Below are 17,771 nucleotides of genomic sequence, written 5' to 3' on the forward strand. Positions count from 1 at the left end.
GTGGCAGCCGGAGCTCCAGCGACGGCGGCGGCGAAGAGGATGACGGGGAGGCGACCGAGTCCGCCTCCCGCATGGTCGCTTATGAGGATTTTGAGGAGAGAGATCTATTCGGCTCGGACAATGAGGACTATGTTAGAACGCCCGCTCGCAGCCCTTTTATGGTCCCAGGCAAGGCTCCAAACCTTAGGGTTTTGTATTATGCTTAATTTCTATCGAATTTCTCGCTTTGGAAGAACTCAAGTCTTTATTTTTTCCTTTTCTGGCGAGTTGCAATGCTACATAAGCTAGGCTTAGCATACAATCTTCCTTTACGTTGTTGTCCTTGAAGTGACGTTGTGCTTGCCTAGAAATACGCTGCTTGCTGTCAGTCAACTTCAGACTCGTGAGGTGTCCCAAAAGGCCCCTTGCATTGAACGGCCGCTTCAATAGAAACTTGAGTAGTTCATCTCTTTCATTGGGCATTCTAAACTAAAATTTGTTTTAAAGGACTCGAAACTATCACGTATGCCATGCAATTGATGAGAGCCTGAAGTAGTTAAAAGCATACAATCAGGCGTACAAACTTTTATATAAGATTCTTCAGTCATATTTCTATAGTTTTCGTGTGTTTTCAAGTTTCCTGGTTGGTGGGCATGTATTCCCTTTCTTTATCCTAATTTCAAATATTCGATGGAATAAAAATCTTGTCATCCAAAAATTTTAATATATGTTGGGAATCAAAATATCATTTGTGAACCATTTGTGAAACCCCTTAAGTAGAAAAAAATTGAGCTCTTGAATTTGTTGCCATTTGTGAAACCCCTTAAGTAGAAAAAAATTGAGCTCTTGAATTTGTTGGAGCCACCTCTAGAATCGTGTCAGCATTACGGATGATTTTGGGTTTATACCGTTGATGAGAACACCAATTACGTATGCGGAGGAGATTGTAAAACCCCTTAGGTAGAAAGAAGCTAAACTCCAAAACATTGAGGCACCTTTTGGTATAACTATTGGAATTTCATAAGAAAATCTAAAGTTAAGCATGCTCGTGCTAGAACACTTTCAGGATGGATGGCCTCCTCGGAGGTTATACCAACGAGGCAAAATTGTGAGACCATTAAACCAAAACGGGCAATGTCTCGATGATTGAGAGTTCAAGCAATTACAAATGATATCAAAGTATTAAACTGACCTGAAGATGGGAAATAAGTATCGTACAAAACAAAATACTTCATCATGGGAGCCACATCTTAAACTCTGGATGAGACAAAGTGCTACATGGTGAGAGCCACATCTTAAACTCTGGATGAGACAAAGTGTTACATGGTGAGAGCCACCTTTGAATATGTAGGGGCCACCTCTATTTCCTATCAGCCTGATGAATGGTTTTGGTTTTAGAGCACCAATGATGATGTCAGTTAATTAAGTGAGAGATTGTGAAATCCGTTGAAGTATAATGAAGCTAAACTCTTAAACCTCGAGACGTCTTTTGTTGTGACAATTGTAGATTCATCATGAACTCTAAACTTATGCATGCTCGCATGGGAGTACTTTTGGGATGAGTGAACTCCTCAAAAGTTACATCATTGGGACAAAACTGTGAGACTATTAGGTCAAAGAGGAAATTATCTAGATGGATGAGAGTTTGAGCTGTTACAAATGATAGCAAAGCATTACACCAGTTGAAGATGCAAACTTAGTGTTATACATAATAAAATGCTACATCATGGGAGCCATTTCTTAAATCTAAGATGAGATAAAATTCTACATGGTAGGAGCCACCTCTTGAAGCTCTATGGGCCATCTATAGAATCTTATCTGCCTATTAGATGATTATGGGCTAAGAAAATTGACGTAGACGTCATTTACTTGAGTGAGAAAGATTGTGAAACCTTTTAAGTAGAATGAAGCCAAAATTTTAAACATCAAGGTACACACCATTTAGTGTAACGGTTGGAGTTTCATCATAAACTATAAAGTTAAACATGCTCAAATAGGAGCACTCCTAGGATGAGTGATCTCCTAGGAAGTTACATCAACAGGGTAAAATTTTAAAGCCATTAAGCCAAAACGAACAATATCAAAATGGGTGAGAGTTTGGGCTGTTACAAATGGTATCAGAACATTACACCAGCCTTAAAATATGAATCAAGCACCATATAGAATAAAGTGCTATGCCTTGGGAGCCACCTCTTGAACTTTGTATAGGACAAAGTGTTATATGATGGGGAGCCATTACTTGAATATGTAGAGGCTACCTCTGGTAACTTATCAGTCTGATGGATGATTTGGCTTTAGAGCACAAATGATGACATCTGTTACTTATGTGAGGGAGATTGTGAAACCTCTTAAAGTAGAAAGAAACTGAACTCTTAAATACTGAGGTACCTTTTAGTGTAATAGTTTGAATTTTATCAGAAAATCCAAAGTTAAGCGTGCTCGTGCTAGAGCACTCTTAGGATAGGTGACCTTCTTAGAAGTTACACCAATGAGGCAAAATTGTGAAGCCAATAGGCCAAGAGGATAATATCTTGATAGTTGAGAATTCGATCTGTTACACCATCACTGATAATCATTAGTGCGGGAAATGTACAACTAACACTGGGCGCCTGACTGCCTTTGCGTATTACCAAGTGAGTTAATATAGCTAACTTTGAAATCAAAAACAATCTTTAGAGTTATATCTCTATCTCAAATTATATTAATCTGACAATATTATTTTACAAACTCTTATATATAATGATGTATATATAATTTCTAGTAAAACTTTTATCAGAATATCGAAGTTTAAAACTTAAGCTATTATTTTACTTAGTTTTTTCTTCAACTTATTTAGTTTATTGAATGCATAAGATTTTTATCTTCTTATGATTCATAATATCTACTATTTACATTAATGTATTCGTGAGAGTACATATATTTCAAGTTCATATCTTAATATTAATTTTATGGACAAATTTTTTTTGTCTATATCTATCCGTAATATGAGAACTCTTGCTTATTTAACACTACACCCGAGCGTGATTCAGTGGCTCTTGCACACTTTTCATTATATTCAAGTCATATAACGTATCACTTCTAGAGGACGCCCTAACATTGACATTGATTTAAAAGATTCATGTTATATATATTTTTTTAAAATATTTTACGCTGGTTGTCGATTATCTAACATAATCCTCCATTTTTCGCATACGGGACTTGGGTCCTACAAAGGGAGTGTTTAGAATTTAAATAATAATATTTGATAAAAGTGTTTGAAAAATATTATGCAAGTATAACCAAATAATATATTTAGTAAATTTCATATTAATCATTGTTATTACACTAATTTAGTCATTATTTAATTCTTTAAAATTTATTCATTAATTATTAATTAACTAAGTTAAATAATCATTAATTTTTATTATACTAAATTAACTAAACAATAATCAATATTTAATATCTACTAAGAATTAATTAATTATTTACTCAACTAATTCAATTAAAACTAACTTTAATATAGTTAAATTAATTTAAAAACTAATTTTATAAAATATTGACTTTATATTTTATTATTTAGTCAATTATAATGTTAATTAAAAGTTAAATTTTTTAGTTAACTATATTAGATGACATAATTTTAATTTCTCTTAAATAAGCTATTTTAACATAAATAACTAAATTAAATCAATATTTTCCTACCTCTAATTCCATATAGAAACCCACATTCTCTAATTCAAAGCCATCGTTTTCCTCCCGTTATCTGCTTGTACCTAATAAAAGCTTAGAGGTAGATATCGCGATGAGGCTTGCAGACAGGAAGAAACATCAATGCTTGCAAGCAGAGCTAATAGCTGCAACATGCTTGCAGGTGAATTGTTCTTCCCTTTCTTGCCCTTCAATCTTATTTTTTATTGGCTAAATTCCGTTAAATTTGTTGAATTGCTCTGCTTACTAAATCTATGATTTAGGTCAGAAATGGGTGAAATCCGGATTTAGTAAATCAATGGATTTAAAATGTCCCAAATGCCAATCTAGGATGAACTATTTGATTTACATAATTTCTATCAAAAAATGAAAAGGCAGATATAAGAAAGTTGTTAGTAATAATGTGCCTTAGATGATAAATGATTTGCGAAGTATGAAAATTAACACCATCACAATTATGATAGGTAGATTTCAGTATTGGCTTTTTTCATGGAGGAAACAAAAGAGCATCCCAAGTCGATAAAAAAGTAATAGAAAAGATTAGTATAGAAATTTATGTGATATATGTTAAAATCATTAATATAGTCATTATTTTAAATAATAATCTTGTTGTATTTTATTTGTTGGATAAAAACATGACTGAGATTGAAGTTGATGAAAAAAATTGAAAGGATGCTAATTCTAATGTTTAAAAAGACAAAACTGATAATTGAGGTGCTTTGTCTTAGTGAGGCTAAGCATAAACCTTGAGGCGATTTGAGTTATAAGTCTCAAACTAGAAAAATAAAAAAATTTAAAAATAGTTTTCAGTTATGCCGTAAATCATTAATAGGCTAACTTAATTTATCATCATAAATCATATAATTACATAATAAGAAAAGTAAATTAATTTTTAATCTGAATTGTTATGTTAATGTCATAGTGTGAAACAAGATTCATAGTGTAAAACAAGATTCAAGTAAACACCATGTAAATTTTAAAAATTTAATGATGATCAAGAGCCATAGTCTTCTTCACTTTCAACTTATTCAAAAGAATCATCATTCTTAACATCTCTATCTTCCCTCTATTCATTCTCATCATTAGCTTCAAAATTTTCTTCAATTGCTACATTTCTTTTCTAATTCTCCATATCACTTAACATTAGATTCAATATAATTTAAAATAAAATAAGCAATATAATAATAAACTAAATAATCCTTTATAATAAGCTTCTTTTTGACCTGTTCTGTGCTCCAATCCCACATTTTTATGAATGGTTATCAAGTAGATGTTACACCCAATTTTGTTACCCTTTTAAGGCTATCAAGGGTATTTTTATGTCCATGACTTTAGGCTATTCTTTCATCTTCAATTTCAAATTCTTAATGAATTTTTGATGTTATTCATTCATCATTACATTGTATACAATGATTATTTCCTTGATTATTATTTCTTTATCTCTGTAATTTAAGATGCCTATCTTTTAATTTTTTATGAAATATAACATAAACTAATTTATTCATCCATCCCACAGCTAATCAATTTTCCTACTTGTATGGACCTATTTGAATGTAGTCCAACTATGTTTAAATGTAAAAGTTGCGTAAATAGGATTGCAAATTTTGATTGTAAATTCTTTAACTTAGCTTATTTTATATCTAAATTATGACTCTCGACGTTCTGAATAAGAATGAAAGAGATGATACAGTTAAGAAGCTTAAATGATACTTTTTGTTATTAAATTATAAGTGCATGAACATTTTTCGACACTGTATTTCTTAGCATAACCAGGCTGCTCTAAATTCAAACATTATATTCCTTAAATAAAACCGTTCAAGTTCATTATTAGCCTTTAGATTTTCTACCTCGATGACAAGCCTATTCATATACACATATGAAGTAGTCTTACGTTTTAATTCACAATTATGTCATCAACATTCTAAAGTTTGGGGTTCAAGTAATATGCAATTGTCTGCAAATTATACTGCGATTGATAATCCCATTTTTTATTTATAGTATCACATATCTCTTATAAACACTCTATGGTTCTTCTTCAAATCTTTTTTTTCCCTTCTTTTGCCATATTCATAGTTTATTAGATGAATTTCATTGCTAAATCCTTTTCACCATCAACCATTCTCAATATCTTAACTAGAGTCTTTGTTTGGCTATGCAAATTTGCATATGGCTCTTCCGGGGGGGTATATATTTAAAGAGCAATATAATGTGAAATAATCCACCAACCGAAGATGTCATCGTCATTTTTAAGAGGGTTTTATGAAGTGGCTCTAATTTTCCCATAGTCACTAGTATCTGTGCTTAATTACCTTTCTTGGTAGTGAGAGAATTTTTTATTAAGGCTAGTTTTAGGTGCTAGGTGATTAACATGTGATAGCAACAATTTGGATTTAACATAGAGAAAAATTGTTCTTTTGCGTAAGAGAAAATGGTGGGACAATGATTACAGTCCCGATCAAGATTCTATGATTCTGTGATATAGGATTGTTTTAGACTTAGTTAGAATAGAAATTTGACCCAATTTGGGTTTTGGAACCTTTATCAATAATTATGTATTGTATTCAAGTATCTTTTAGACATTGGGTGGATGTTTGTGTAAGCTGATATTATCAAGTCACCTCAGTTAACAAAGGATTTTATGCCGTATTGAGTGCATCATATGATTTATCACTTAAGTGATTTAGGATATTGAGGGACTTGCAAGCTTTAGTTTGATTATAATTTAGTGGCATCATTTAAGTTAAACCACTTGGTCGGAGGGCCTCAGTCATAATTGTATTATGTCGTGATGCCATTTGGTGTTGAAATATTATAGTTAGAGGACACGTGTCACATTCTTACTGTCATAATATCTTTGCAAGTGACCATAGAAGTACGTTTGATTCTTCATTAATTCCATGAGCTAATGTTCATTTAAGTTTGGCACTTTCTACAAAATAAAATAGTTTGTAGTAGATAGTTATTTTAAGCTATAAATAGTTGATTTTTCTTGGGAATTTTAGATTTTGTGATTTTTCTAGGTTTCTTTTTCTTTGTTTTGGCTTCAACCCGAAATGATTTATGTTAGTCTTTGGGAGTATTTTGAAAATAGTCTCCTTCAATTGAGATTTTTTGTTAATACGACCATTTTCAGGATTGTTTAGTTCTTTGGACCCTATCAACTTTACTTTCTTGTAGAGGACAAGGTTCTTGAGTTAGAACTCTTGCTTGTATTTCAAAAGTATGGTATTGGGGATTTGTATTAAAAAAAAAAAAAAAGATATACAAGTCATTGAAGACAGTATGTCGACGAACAATGAAAAGTCCTTTGGAAGACCCCTGATTGAGTTTCAGTCAGCAAAAGTCTTGTCAACTCATTTTTGGGGCATGGATGATTGAACTTACTCTAGGCTGTAGGCAAGATGAACCACTCAAGTGTGAGCTTACGAGATGTTATGGTTTGAATTTGAGTTTGAAAGAGAGTTGCCATGTTCAAAATAATTATACTTTTTTTATAGCGGTCGCATGATTCTCGGGGAGAGAAAATTTTGAATTCATCTTATTTTCTTACTTTGTGCATCATTGTCTTGCTTTAATTCAAACATATGCTTGTCGGATCAGATATAGATATATTTAGTATTTAATGGGTGACATGTTTTTTTAGCACAAACACGTTTTTCATGGCAATTGCTCCACTTTCAAAGTGTTATAATTGAGTTAGAAAGTACTCTTGTGATGTTGTGTTTGATTTTTTATTATTCAAATTCAATTGTTTGCGTGGATGTTTTATTGCTAAAATGTAGTCAACCATTTTCATTAACTTCTGCTCATCTCTCTGAATACACCGCAATTGAGATTTAAAAGCTTTAAGATGCTGCATGGTGATCGTTGCCTACAAATTTTTTTTTGCCAGTATTGCTTCTTAAGATATTTTCTTGAATTGATTTCTCTAAGTTTTTCTTAGCTAAGTTTTATTTTGTTAGGTTAACTGGCCTTGATTGGTATTTTTAAGGTTTTTAAAATTGCTTGATTTTTTTTTTTTTTAATTTATCTGTGCTGTCTTTAAAGCTGGAAAATTATTTTAGTGCTACCTTCAATGCGGAATACCAATAACCACGCAAGGGGTACTTTTGGACGTGGCAGAGGTGGACTGCTTCCAAGACCAGGATATCCCCCTAGACAGAGTTATGGTTATGGCAATAAGTTTTCATATGGAAATGGACGGAATGATGAGCGTTTTGTCTCTGAATTAAGGCTAACCAAAAGTGAAGAAACCTTGTCAAGAAAATCGATCCAATTTCAGGAGGTATTTAAGAAAATTTTTCATGGTTGAGAGTACATCTTTCACAAAGAATAATTTTACTGGAAAAAAATTGATTATTCAATACTTCATGAAGCCTTGTGAGTTGGCATGTTATAGTCGCATTGAAGGTGGAGATGTCTATTTTGACGATCGCAGCTTGGTAAGAACTTATCCTGTTATATTCTTCTGATTTAGTTTTATAATTATGTATAAATCTGCTTGGAATGGCCAAATCATTTGCGTATAGGTCATTGCCTTTCATCTCCTGTGTTTTTTGGTTTACTTTTCTAAGATTTTCCACTTGACACCTTTTATTCGAAATTGCATATTTATTTTATTCTATTTTTTGTTGCTGCTAGAGACTTTTTAAACGCTTAGTTTGTGATGATGTGGGAGCAGATCTGAATAAAGGATTTCTGTCATTTGTTGAGAAGAAAGGTCTTCCCTCTCTCCCTTCTCCACAACCTCCCCCCCACCCCCTTTCTTATGAATCATATTTTTTTGTAACATGACTATCTGAAGATTGGACTGTAATCTAATTTTCTCACAATTAATTCCATTTTTTATGCCATGTGGTTTTCAGGTTTCTTTGGTTTACATGGTATGCCTGTAAAAACATGTTTCGATGGCGTTTGCTAAGCTGTATGTGTGCATATGACCAAGTCATAACGGCTTGATGCTATTACTCCAACTTTAACCAAAAATCTGTCTTCTACAGTTAAAATCGTCGACAATGAACCTTTGACATTTGAACGTCCTCTTTCTTGCATAGTTTCTACTTTATTTGTTCTAAGCAGAGATTTTTTTTCTTATCTTTTTTATATCTTTGTAAATTCAAAAGAACATTCTACTCAGGCCAACATAACACTTTTTTAGGGGCATTTTCATGCATAGCACACAATTCTTATGTATTTACATGTCTCACAACTGAACTTTCATATTTAAATGCATAGAACTGAAATGTTTAATATCACATAAAAAATAGCACTATTATCACTTTTTAATAATGCTATTTTTTAATATCAAATAAAAAATATCACTATCACCACTTTTAAAAGTGGTGATAGTGGTTTTTTTATGTGATATTAAATATTTCAGTTCAATGCATCTAAATATGAAAGTTCTGTTGTGAGATATGTAAATACATGAAAGACATGTGCTACGTATGTAAATTTACCCATTTTTTATTACAGAAAAGTTTAAGAATACCCTTTTTCTTACCAACTTAATAGCCTATTTGCACTCAAATTTTTTGTTTTTCTTATAGGAGGCAAAGAAAACATTTAATTTTGTCAACTTAGCTACATGTATTCTGTTTAGAATTTCTTTCTACTCTACAATACATCACCACTATTAGGTTGTTTGCTCTTTTAAAGACCATTGGCATGCCCTCAGTACCTAAGAAACGTATACTACTCTTAATTTCACTCTATGCTGTTGCTATTCTGTAAAACATGTTGACATCTTGATTAATTCTTGAAAATTTAATATCTGCCGTTCAAGTATTAAGTAATATTTTGATTTTATGTTATCATTAGATCTGGGCTCCGAAGGTTTTGGTTTTGGCGATCTTCTTGGTTGCATAAGGCATGCAAACATTCCCCTTCAGAATATTCATTTTGTGGTAAACAGCTTTAATTTCATCATTCCTGAAAGTATTGATTATTCTCTTTATATATTCTGACTCTTCATTCTTATAAATAAGATGCTTATTGTCTTCTAACTTCTTTATCTCCTTTCTGCAGACTTTTCGTAACAATCTCAATAAGGTATACATTTAGCTGATCATGTATACAAATTATAATTTGAGCACCTATATTTGCCATATTTCGTAGCTCTCATTGGCCGTATTATAGACATGCAGAATTGTAGTACGAGTTTGGGTTTTTTTTGGTTCTTCATTAGTTTTCGTCACCTTGGATTGTTGAGAGTAAATAGAATTCTTGTGTTTTCGTATCAGATAATGGCTACTGCTTACATACGAAATGAACCATGGAAGATGGGTGTGCATAAAAGAAATGGTGTTGTGTATCTTGATGTGCATAAACTTCCAGAGAGGCCGCAATCAGAGATTGATCGCCGAAGGTATTATGGTAATTTATTTAATTGCATTATAGCATAGATTATGTTGCATATCCTGAAATGGACAAATTTTGTCAGATCATTTTGCCTATTTTGGTAATTTTGTGCTGTAAAAATGAAGATGAATTTACTATGCTATGTGGATTGCTTACACTAGTGCTATCCATGTTCTTGAAGCCAAGGAGGGGTGCACACATAGGGCGTAGATTTTTGTGGTGTGTTTCCCTACAAATCAAAATTATGGTATCTTATGCTTTTGAGAAGTCAATCAAACAACTTCTAGGGGCATTGCCACTCTTTCTTATGCATTTACATGTCTAACATCCAAAATTTCATATTTTCATACATAACACTCAAAACTTTATCTTGACATTAAAATTATCATTTTTGCTAACCTTTTAATTGTTAAATTCTTATTTTCATGCATAGGTTTATGACACCATAGTGTTATTAGTGTATGTATCAAACTTTAGGTGTTAGAGATGCAAATACATAAGAATTGTGTGGTGTATATGTAAATTAGTGTATGTATCAAACTTTAGGTGTTAGATATGCAAATACATAAGAATTGTGTGGTGTATATGTAAAATTCCCAAAATTTTATAGTCAAAAAAAGCTTTCCGATACTTTAGCCTTTTGTTAACTGCAAAAAAATTAGCTATAGTGTAGTTCAATGATTTCTGTCCATGTGGGGTTGGGAATTTTGTGGAAAAATTTGAACTTTGTTATTCAATTGATGGTCCCAACAGAGCATGGGATCAACTTCCAGGGATCATTTTTGGGCTTTGTAGCATTACATTGTCTCCCACATTCTCAAAATCATTTACATTTCTAACATGCTAACTAATTGAAGTTCGAGTTTATTTACATTTTTTATGTTTAAATGATGAAGTGGAACTTTTTGTTGATTTCTACAAGACTAAGTTCATGGCTCTATTTTGAAAGCATGGGAATCCAATAATGAAATAAGTTCTTGGATTTTACAGTGTTGTACATGTCCATTTAGATATGGATAGCTGTGGTTGGATGTTCTTCAAAAGACAACACTTTGCTAAAATATCAAATAAAGGGTGGATAGTCAGTAATGCATCAAGGCACTTAAATAGGCATTTGTTGACCTTATTATACAGTAGTTCTGATGTAACATATTTTCCCTTGTTTTGTTATGTAAGGTTATGATATAATAAATCTGGAGAGCAGAATGTTGAGCTGATTCTTTTCATAAAATTGGAAGCTTAAGATATGAATTTTCTATTATGTACGCAAGATGCTATTGGGGCTATGCCTTTGAGAACCTAGCAACTGAGAACTCGAGAGAAATGGGTGAAGATGGTAAAGGTATTGATGCCAATATGGAATTCTGTGCCGTGATCAAAACCAAGTTAGGAGCACACCGAATCATTATGGGTGCAGAGATGGACTGCTGCGATACAACTGACGACGGAAGGAAATTCTATGTGGAGTTGAAGACTAGTCGAGAGGTTGACTTTTTCTTTGTTATATATATATATTTTAACTTATTTTTTATTTTTTTATTTTCTAGTTGTAGAAAATGCGAATCTTCTTGCTAGGTTGCTCAGAACTTTTCTAGGAGCATTCATTTATCTTCTCTTTCTTTGCCTTTATTTACGTTTGAGCAGTTGGATCATCGAACTGAAGAGCGATATGAAAGAGAAAAACTTCTGAAATTCTGGGTAAAAAATTGCTTATCTGCAGTTTATCACCTAATCTGTCTGGTTTTATAGAATGCACCTTTCTTATTCTTTTGTTAAGAATAAAAAATGTTACAAATAACATATTATTATTATTATTGCAGATCCAATCTTTCCTTGCAGGTGTTCCTTACATTGTTGTTGGATACAGGTACCAAACAATCTTAGGTATTTTTTTTTCATCAATTACAGAGAAGCGTTTTGATTTCTTTGGCTTGATTCTATACCTATGATTTTAACTAGTTTGTTGATTGATATATATATGAGCATGAATGAAATGGTGAGTGCTGTTTTTTTATTTTAATTGAACAGAAAGTGTATGATTAATCTTGAATTGTTTTTTGAGATCTTATGAGCTGTGTTAATAACCGAACCGCATAAGGATGATTGAGTTTTTCCGTAATGGACAGGTGCTAGTTTAAGTATGACATGCCAACGTTTTTTTTTTTCATGTATCAATCTACTCGACATGGTTTTGAGTTATAAAAACCCATTTATTGCCGGACATGCTGTAGCATTTCTACTATCATCTCTTCTAATATGTTTTATCTAGAAGCACAAGGCATGCTGATTAGTAGGGTCGGAACTAACCTTTGTTTTTAGGAGGGACAAGCTTATTATAAAAATAAATTAATTTTGCCAAAATAAAAGGAATATCACATAATTCAATACAAAATTGTGTTTCATTTTCATTAATTAATTGAAAAATATAACAAGTTTTTCAATTTATTTCAATTATCATCCATTTTTAAATGACAACACACTATTGGTAATTTTTTTTAAAATATAGGTATATTGTATGCTATTCTTGAAATAAATTATTATTCGTTATTATACTCGAACATATTCTCTCAAATTACTGTCAATTCTCAAATTAGGCTAAGTTTTGTCGAAGAATAATAATTCTATAAAATAATAAGTTATACAAACTAGATTCATAATGTAGAAAATAGAAAAGAATGCTGATCAATTTTCTTGAGGCTTTGCTCTATCTTTGCTTATTCTTGCTCCAGAAAATAGAAAAGAATGCTGATCAATTTTGTTGAGGCTTTGCTCTATCTTTGCTTATTCTTGCTCCCCTGTCGAGAATATTTTCTGTTGACTCCGCCTGTAACATCAGTTACAAAGTGAATACATGAATATAAAAGCCAGATAGATACCAAAATTTGAATATTTAATATGAAGTTAAACCAAAGGTTTCTCTGACTAGAATGTCGAGGAGGGAACCTTCAGGCGTGCTGGGGTGATTGTTTGAGCGGATGACTAAGAGGGTTTCAATGGAGGCTTCTAAGACCTTCATAGTGAAGAAATGGGCAAAAACAACTTCAGCTTGCTAGAGAGGTAGAGAGTGAGATGTGCATCACGTCCCGAGAGTGAGGTCAAACAGTAAGGCTGAAACTTAATTTTTTTTAATAATTTGATTAACAAATTAACAAATTTAAACACATTTTTACTCTTTGTTTATCATCGTGGATAATAATATTTAATGCTCATGAACAAACTCGATTAAAACTTGATATTGACATAAAATTCAATATAAATTATAATTAAAATTAGAATTTAATTCAAATTAAATTAAATAAGATTGGAATGAATTTAAAATTAAATTAACTATTTATATTATTAACCAAAAGATAATTAAAAAGCTAATAAAAAATAAATTAAAAAATAAGTTCATGTTTTAGCATGAATCTTTACATTAAATATAATTTAATGAAATTGCAAGTTTTATGTGACAAATTACAAAAAAACAAAAGATATATTAAAAAATTAATAAGTGAATTTAAAAGAATTAATAAATAAATATACATTATCAGACTATCTATATTTTTATTTCGTATTTTTTTATTTTTCTATTTTGTTTCACTCAAATTCACAATAAATAGAGATTTTTTAATACAAATATATATTGTGAGTATGTAAAACTAAAGTATTTTTTTAACAAAACAATAATGCAGCAACAACAACAACAACAACAATAACAACAGCCTTAATCCCACTACGTGGGGTCGGCTACATGAATCATTTTTCTCCATTGCGTTCTATTTAGTGTCATATTTTCATTTAGTTCCAGTAAAGTAATATCATTTTTTATACAATAAACCCAAGTCTTCTTAGGTATACCTCCGCCTTTCTTAACACAAGTAGAATCTAAAACATTTACACTCTTAATCAGGTCATTGGATGATGGACGTTTAATGTGACCAAACCATCTAAGACGACTTTCTCTAATTTTGTCCATCACAGGAGCTACACCAACCCTATCACGGATATATTCATTTCACATTTTGTCTCTAAGTGTAAAGCCACTCATCCACCTAATCATTCTCATCTCGGCAACACTTAACTTATTATTATGCTTCTCTTTTAAAGGCCAACGTTCAGCGCCATAGAGCATTGCAGGTCTCACCACCATCTTATAAAATTTTCCTTTCAGGTTCACGCATTTTAATAATTTAATCACCCAAAATTACACTTTTGTCACTAGAGCTACTACCACTCAAATTACATTCTATGTATTCAGTTTTAGTTCCTACTCAAATGAAGGCCTTTAAACTCCAATGTAGACCTTCATAATTCAAGTTTTTCCTGGATTTTTTCTCTTGTCTTATCCACGAGAAGGATATCATCAACAAAAAACATACACCAAGGTGAATCCTCTTGTAAATGTCCCGTAAGACCATCCATAACTAAAGCAAAAAGATATGGGCTTAAAGCCGATCCCTGATGTACTCCAACAGAAATAGGAAAATATTTCGTCAATCCTCCTTCAGTTCAAGCACAAGTAACAGCTCCAGTATACATATCTTTAATGACATGAATATAAATCATATCAACACCTTTTTTCTCAAGAACTCTCCAAAAGATATCTCTTGAAACCTTATCGTAAGCTTTTTCTAAATCAATAAAAATCAAATGTAGATTCACCTTATTATCTCTGAACTTCTCCATCAAACATTTCAATAAACGTATAGCTCCCATAGTAGACCTGCCCGACATAAATCCAAATTGATTATGAGAAATCTTTGTAATGCGTCTTAACTTATATTCAATTACCCTCTCCCATAACTTTAAAGTATGACACATCATCTTAATTCCTCTATAATTTGCACACTCTTTTGCATCCCCTTTATTCTTAAAAATGGGGACCAAAATACTCTTACTCCACACTTCAAACATATTTTTAGTTTTTAAAATAATATTAAAGAGTTTAGTAAGCCAAGAAACTCCCAAATCTCCTAAATATTTCCACACTTCAATTGGGATATCATCAGGTCCTACAGACTTTCCACACTTGATTTTCTTTAAAGTCTCCTTAACTTATTTTTTACTAATGCGACAGTAAAAATGAGCTTTATTACCATTCACAATATTAAAATCAGTAAGGTCAATCATATTTTCAGAAACTTCATTAAAAAGTTTATCAAAGTAACTCACCCACCTATGTTGAATATCTTTTTCTAAGAAAAGTACTTTTACTTTAATACAATAATGTAATAGCATTAAAATAGTAATATTTTTTACTTGGGACAATTTACATACATAGTATTGAATTCGTATGTATTTACATTTCAAATAGCTAAACCTTAATTTTTTGCGTACTACTCGTCTTATGCATGGACATGTGTATTTAACTTTTTAAAAATTAAAATTGTGATTTTTTTTGACTTGATATGAATGATTTTAGTGGTATAAATGTAAAAATAAAATTTTAGGTGTTAGATGTGTAAATACATAGAAATTGGGTGGTTTTTATGAAAATGTCCCTAAAATCAGAGAAAAGACCAGCGGTCCTTGGAAAGTACAAGATGTGAAGTCTTTTAGTCCCACATCTGGCAATGATTTAAGTACTTTGTTATTTAAATACAACAGAGGAGTAAACCCATCGAATTATATAACAATCTATAGGCATAAAGCTCACAGTGAGGATTTAGCGTTTGAGGAATTAAAAATTTATACAGCTTAAATATGATTTATTTGCTTCATTTAATGTTTTAATGAAGTTAAATGGGCTCACACCTGTTTGTTTGCAGCCCCCTTTTATTAATAAATACGCGGGAATATATATCTAAATGTGTTGTACTCAGAAGCATACGCCTTGGTCTTGTTCATCTTTTTAGGCTTATTATATTAATTATCTTTATCTGGACATCAATTCAAGTCCTGACATGTACGTAATGAATAAATTTATTTACGTTAAATGGGCTTTGCTAGGGTTTCGCCGTTATGGCGAAACCTGGTATCTTTTTGTCTATTTTGCTCTTCGTCGTGCGGCGTCGGCTTCGTTCTTCACGAGTCGTTTGTTCCTTGGGAAGGCGTTTCTGTTCCTTGGGAAGGCTTCACACGTCGTCGCGCTTCTCTTTTTGCTCGACAGCTACGGATTGACTGTTGCACTCGCGTCCGTCCTCCCTGCACGTACCTGAGCTACTCGCAGTCCAGACTGAATTCTTGCAGCTTCTCGTTGTTCAACTCCCTGTTCCATGGCTACTGCTCCTTCTCAACCACCGACTATTACAGCACCGACTATTTCAGTTTTAAACCTTGGGAAGGCTTCTTTTGTTAATATGGTTGGATCCATGAGATCAGTTCACACGTCGTCGCGCCTCTCTTTTGGCTCGACAGCTACGGATTGACCGTTGCACTCGCGTCCGTCCTCCCTGCACGTACCTGAACCGGGAGGACTTCAACCTTATCAAGAAGACGTGTAGGAGGAGTGTCAAACTAGCTCTATTTTATCTCTGATGTTGAAGTTTTCAACCTGGTTAACAAGTGCAAATTCACCCTCATTGGGAAGTTCCAATTGGGACATCCTAAAATGGAAACCGTTCGAAAGGCTTTTTTAGATCTCAAACTATTGAGACTTTGGAAGGTTGACCTCTTTGATGGGAGACATGTTATAATACAATTATCTAAAGCGGAAGACTATGCCAAAATATTTTTCATTGAATTTGATTCTAGCCAAGAATCACCTATAGTTCCAATATGGTTTAAACTACCTGGCCTAAAGTTGCATTACTTCAATCACCAAGTCCTCTATTCTATTGGAGCTGCACTAGAGAAACTTATGAAGTTGGTTACACTCACCTTCAATCTAACCAGGCATTCAGTTGCAAGAATTCTTGTTGAAAGGGATATCACCCTCCTTGATGTGGACGAAATATGACTTGGTACTGCCCACAATGGATGGTGACAGCCAATTGTTGATGACAGCCAATTGTTGCAGAGCAAAGACCCTACTACTACAATCACTGTAAACTGTTTGGGCACACACCTACCAAATGTTTCAGGTTTCATCCATATTCATCCATGTGGAGGATAATATTGTGGACACAGTTAATCTTCCAGAAATGTTGAATGAGAATTTGACTCATAAGACTACTCCTCACAAACCAGATCAACCCAGATCAACAACTTCCGCCTACTGTTGTTGAGGCAGCTCATCCTCAGATCACAAATACTACAAATTTTGTTATAGCAGATACTAGTCGAAGTGTCTTGGAACCACCTATTGCGAGAAAAGATGTTACTCAAGTTCTGGAGGAGTGTTAGGATCAAGGTGTGCTACAGGCTGAGTCAGATCAGCAGTTTATGGATCAACATACCCCCCAGGGTGAGCTCTCTATCAAAAAGATCCATCTATTGTTCAGACGAGACTACCTCTGACAGATGATTGACAGGTTTACAAATCTAGGAAGAAGAAAAAAGGAATGCTAGATCTCAGTAATTCTCAAGATGATTATCTCATAGTTTCGGGTGGAAGCCCACATCTCAGTATGTTATTGGACTCCCTCCCTAGATTCAGGGGAAGGAGAAGCGGTATATCCACCGACTACACCCACCATGATTAAGAATTATTTTTTTTTGTATTTTTGGGGATTATATGTAAGTTGTAATCCCTGTGAATGGATTTTTTGTCCTCACTCACTAAGACTTTTGTATTCTCTCTTTTTATCAATGAATTTTGTCTTTAATATATATATATATATATATATATATATATTAAAAAGCCCTCGCGATTATATATATAA

At 32.7% G+C, this 17,771-nt stretch overlaps 1 protein-coding gene across 1 annotated transcript in view; it reads left to right on the plus strand.

Moving 5' to 3' along the window:
- The first annotated feature begins 6 nt into the window (after positions 1-6).
- Positions 7-17,771, plus strand: part of LOC110028021 (decapping nuclease DXO homolog, chloroplastic) — a 73,907-nt gene continuing 56,142 nt past the window's right edge. The window contains exons 1-10 of the mRNA XM_020729720.1: positions 7-168; positions 7,731-7,951; positions 8,043-8,108; positions 8,308-8,386; positions 9,487-9,572; positions 9,694-9,717; positions 9,909-10,033; positions 11,298-11,511; positions 11,671-11,724; positions 11,847-11,893. Coding sequence (XP_020585379.1) covers positions 72-168; positions 7,731-7,951; positions 8,043-8,108; positions 8,308-8,386; positions 9,487-9,572; positions 9,694-9,717; positions 9,909-10,033; positions 11,298-11,511; positions 11,671-11,724; positions 11,847-11,893 — 1,013 coding nt within the window. The 5' untranslated portion in view covers positions 7-71. The remainder of the gene's footprint in view (positions 169-7,730; positions 7,952-8,042; positions 8,109-8,307; positions 8,387-9,486; positions 9,573-9,693; positions 9,718-9,908; positions 10,034-11,297; positions 11,512-11,670; positions 11,725-11,846; positions 11,894-17,771) is intronic.

This window comes from Phalaenopsis equestris, unplaced genomic scaffold (assembly GCF_001263595.1).
Source record: "Phalaenopsis equestris unplaced genomic scaffold, ASM126359v1 Scaffold000480, whole genome shotgun sequence".
Taxonomy (NCBI): domain Eukaryota; kingdom Viridiplantae; phylum Streptophyta; class Magnoliopsida; order Asparagales; family Orchidaceae; genus Phalaenopsis; species Phalaenopsis equestris.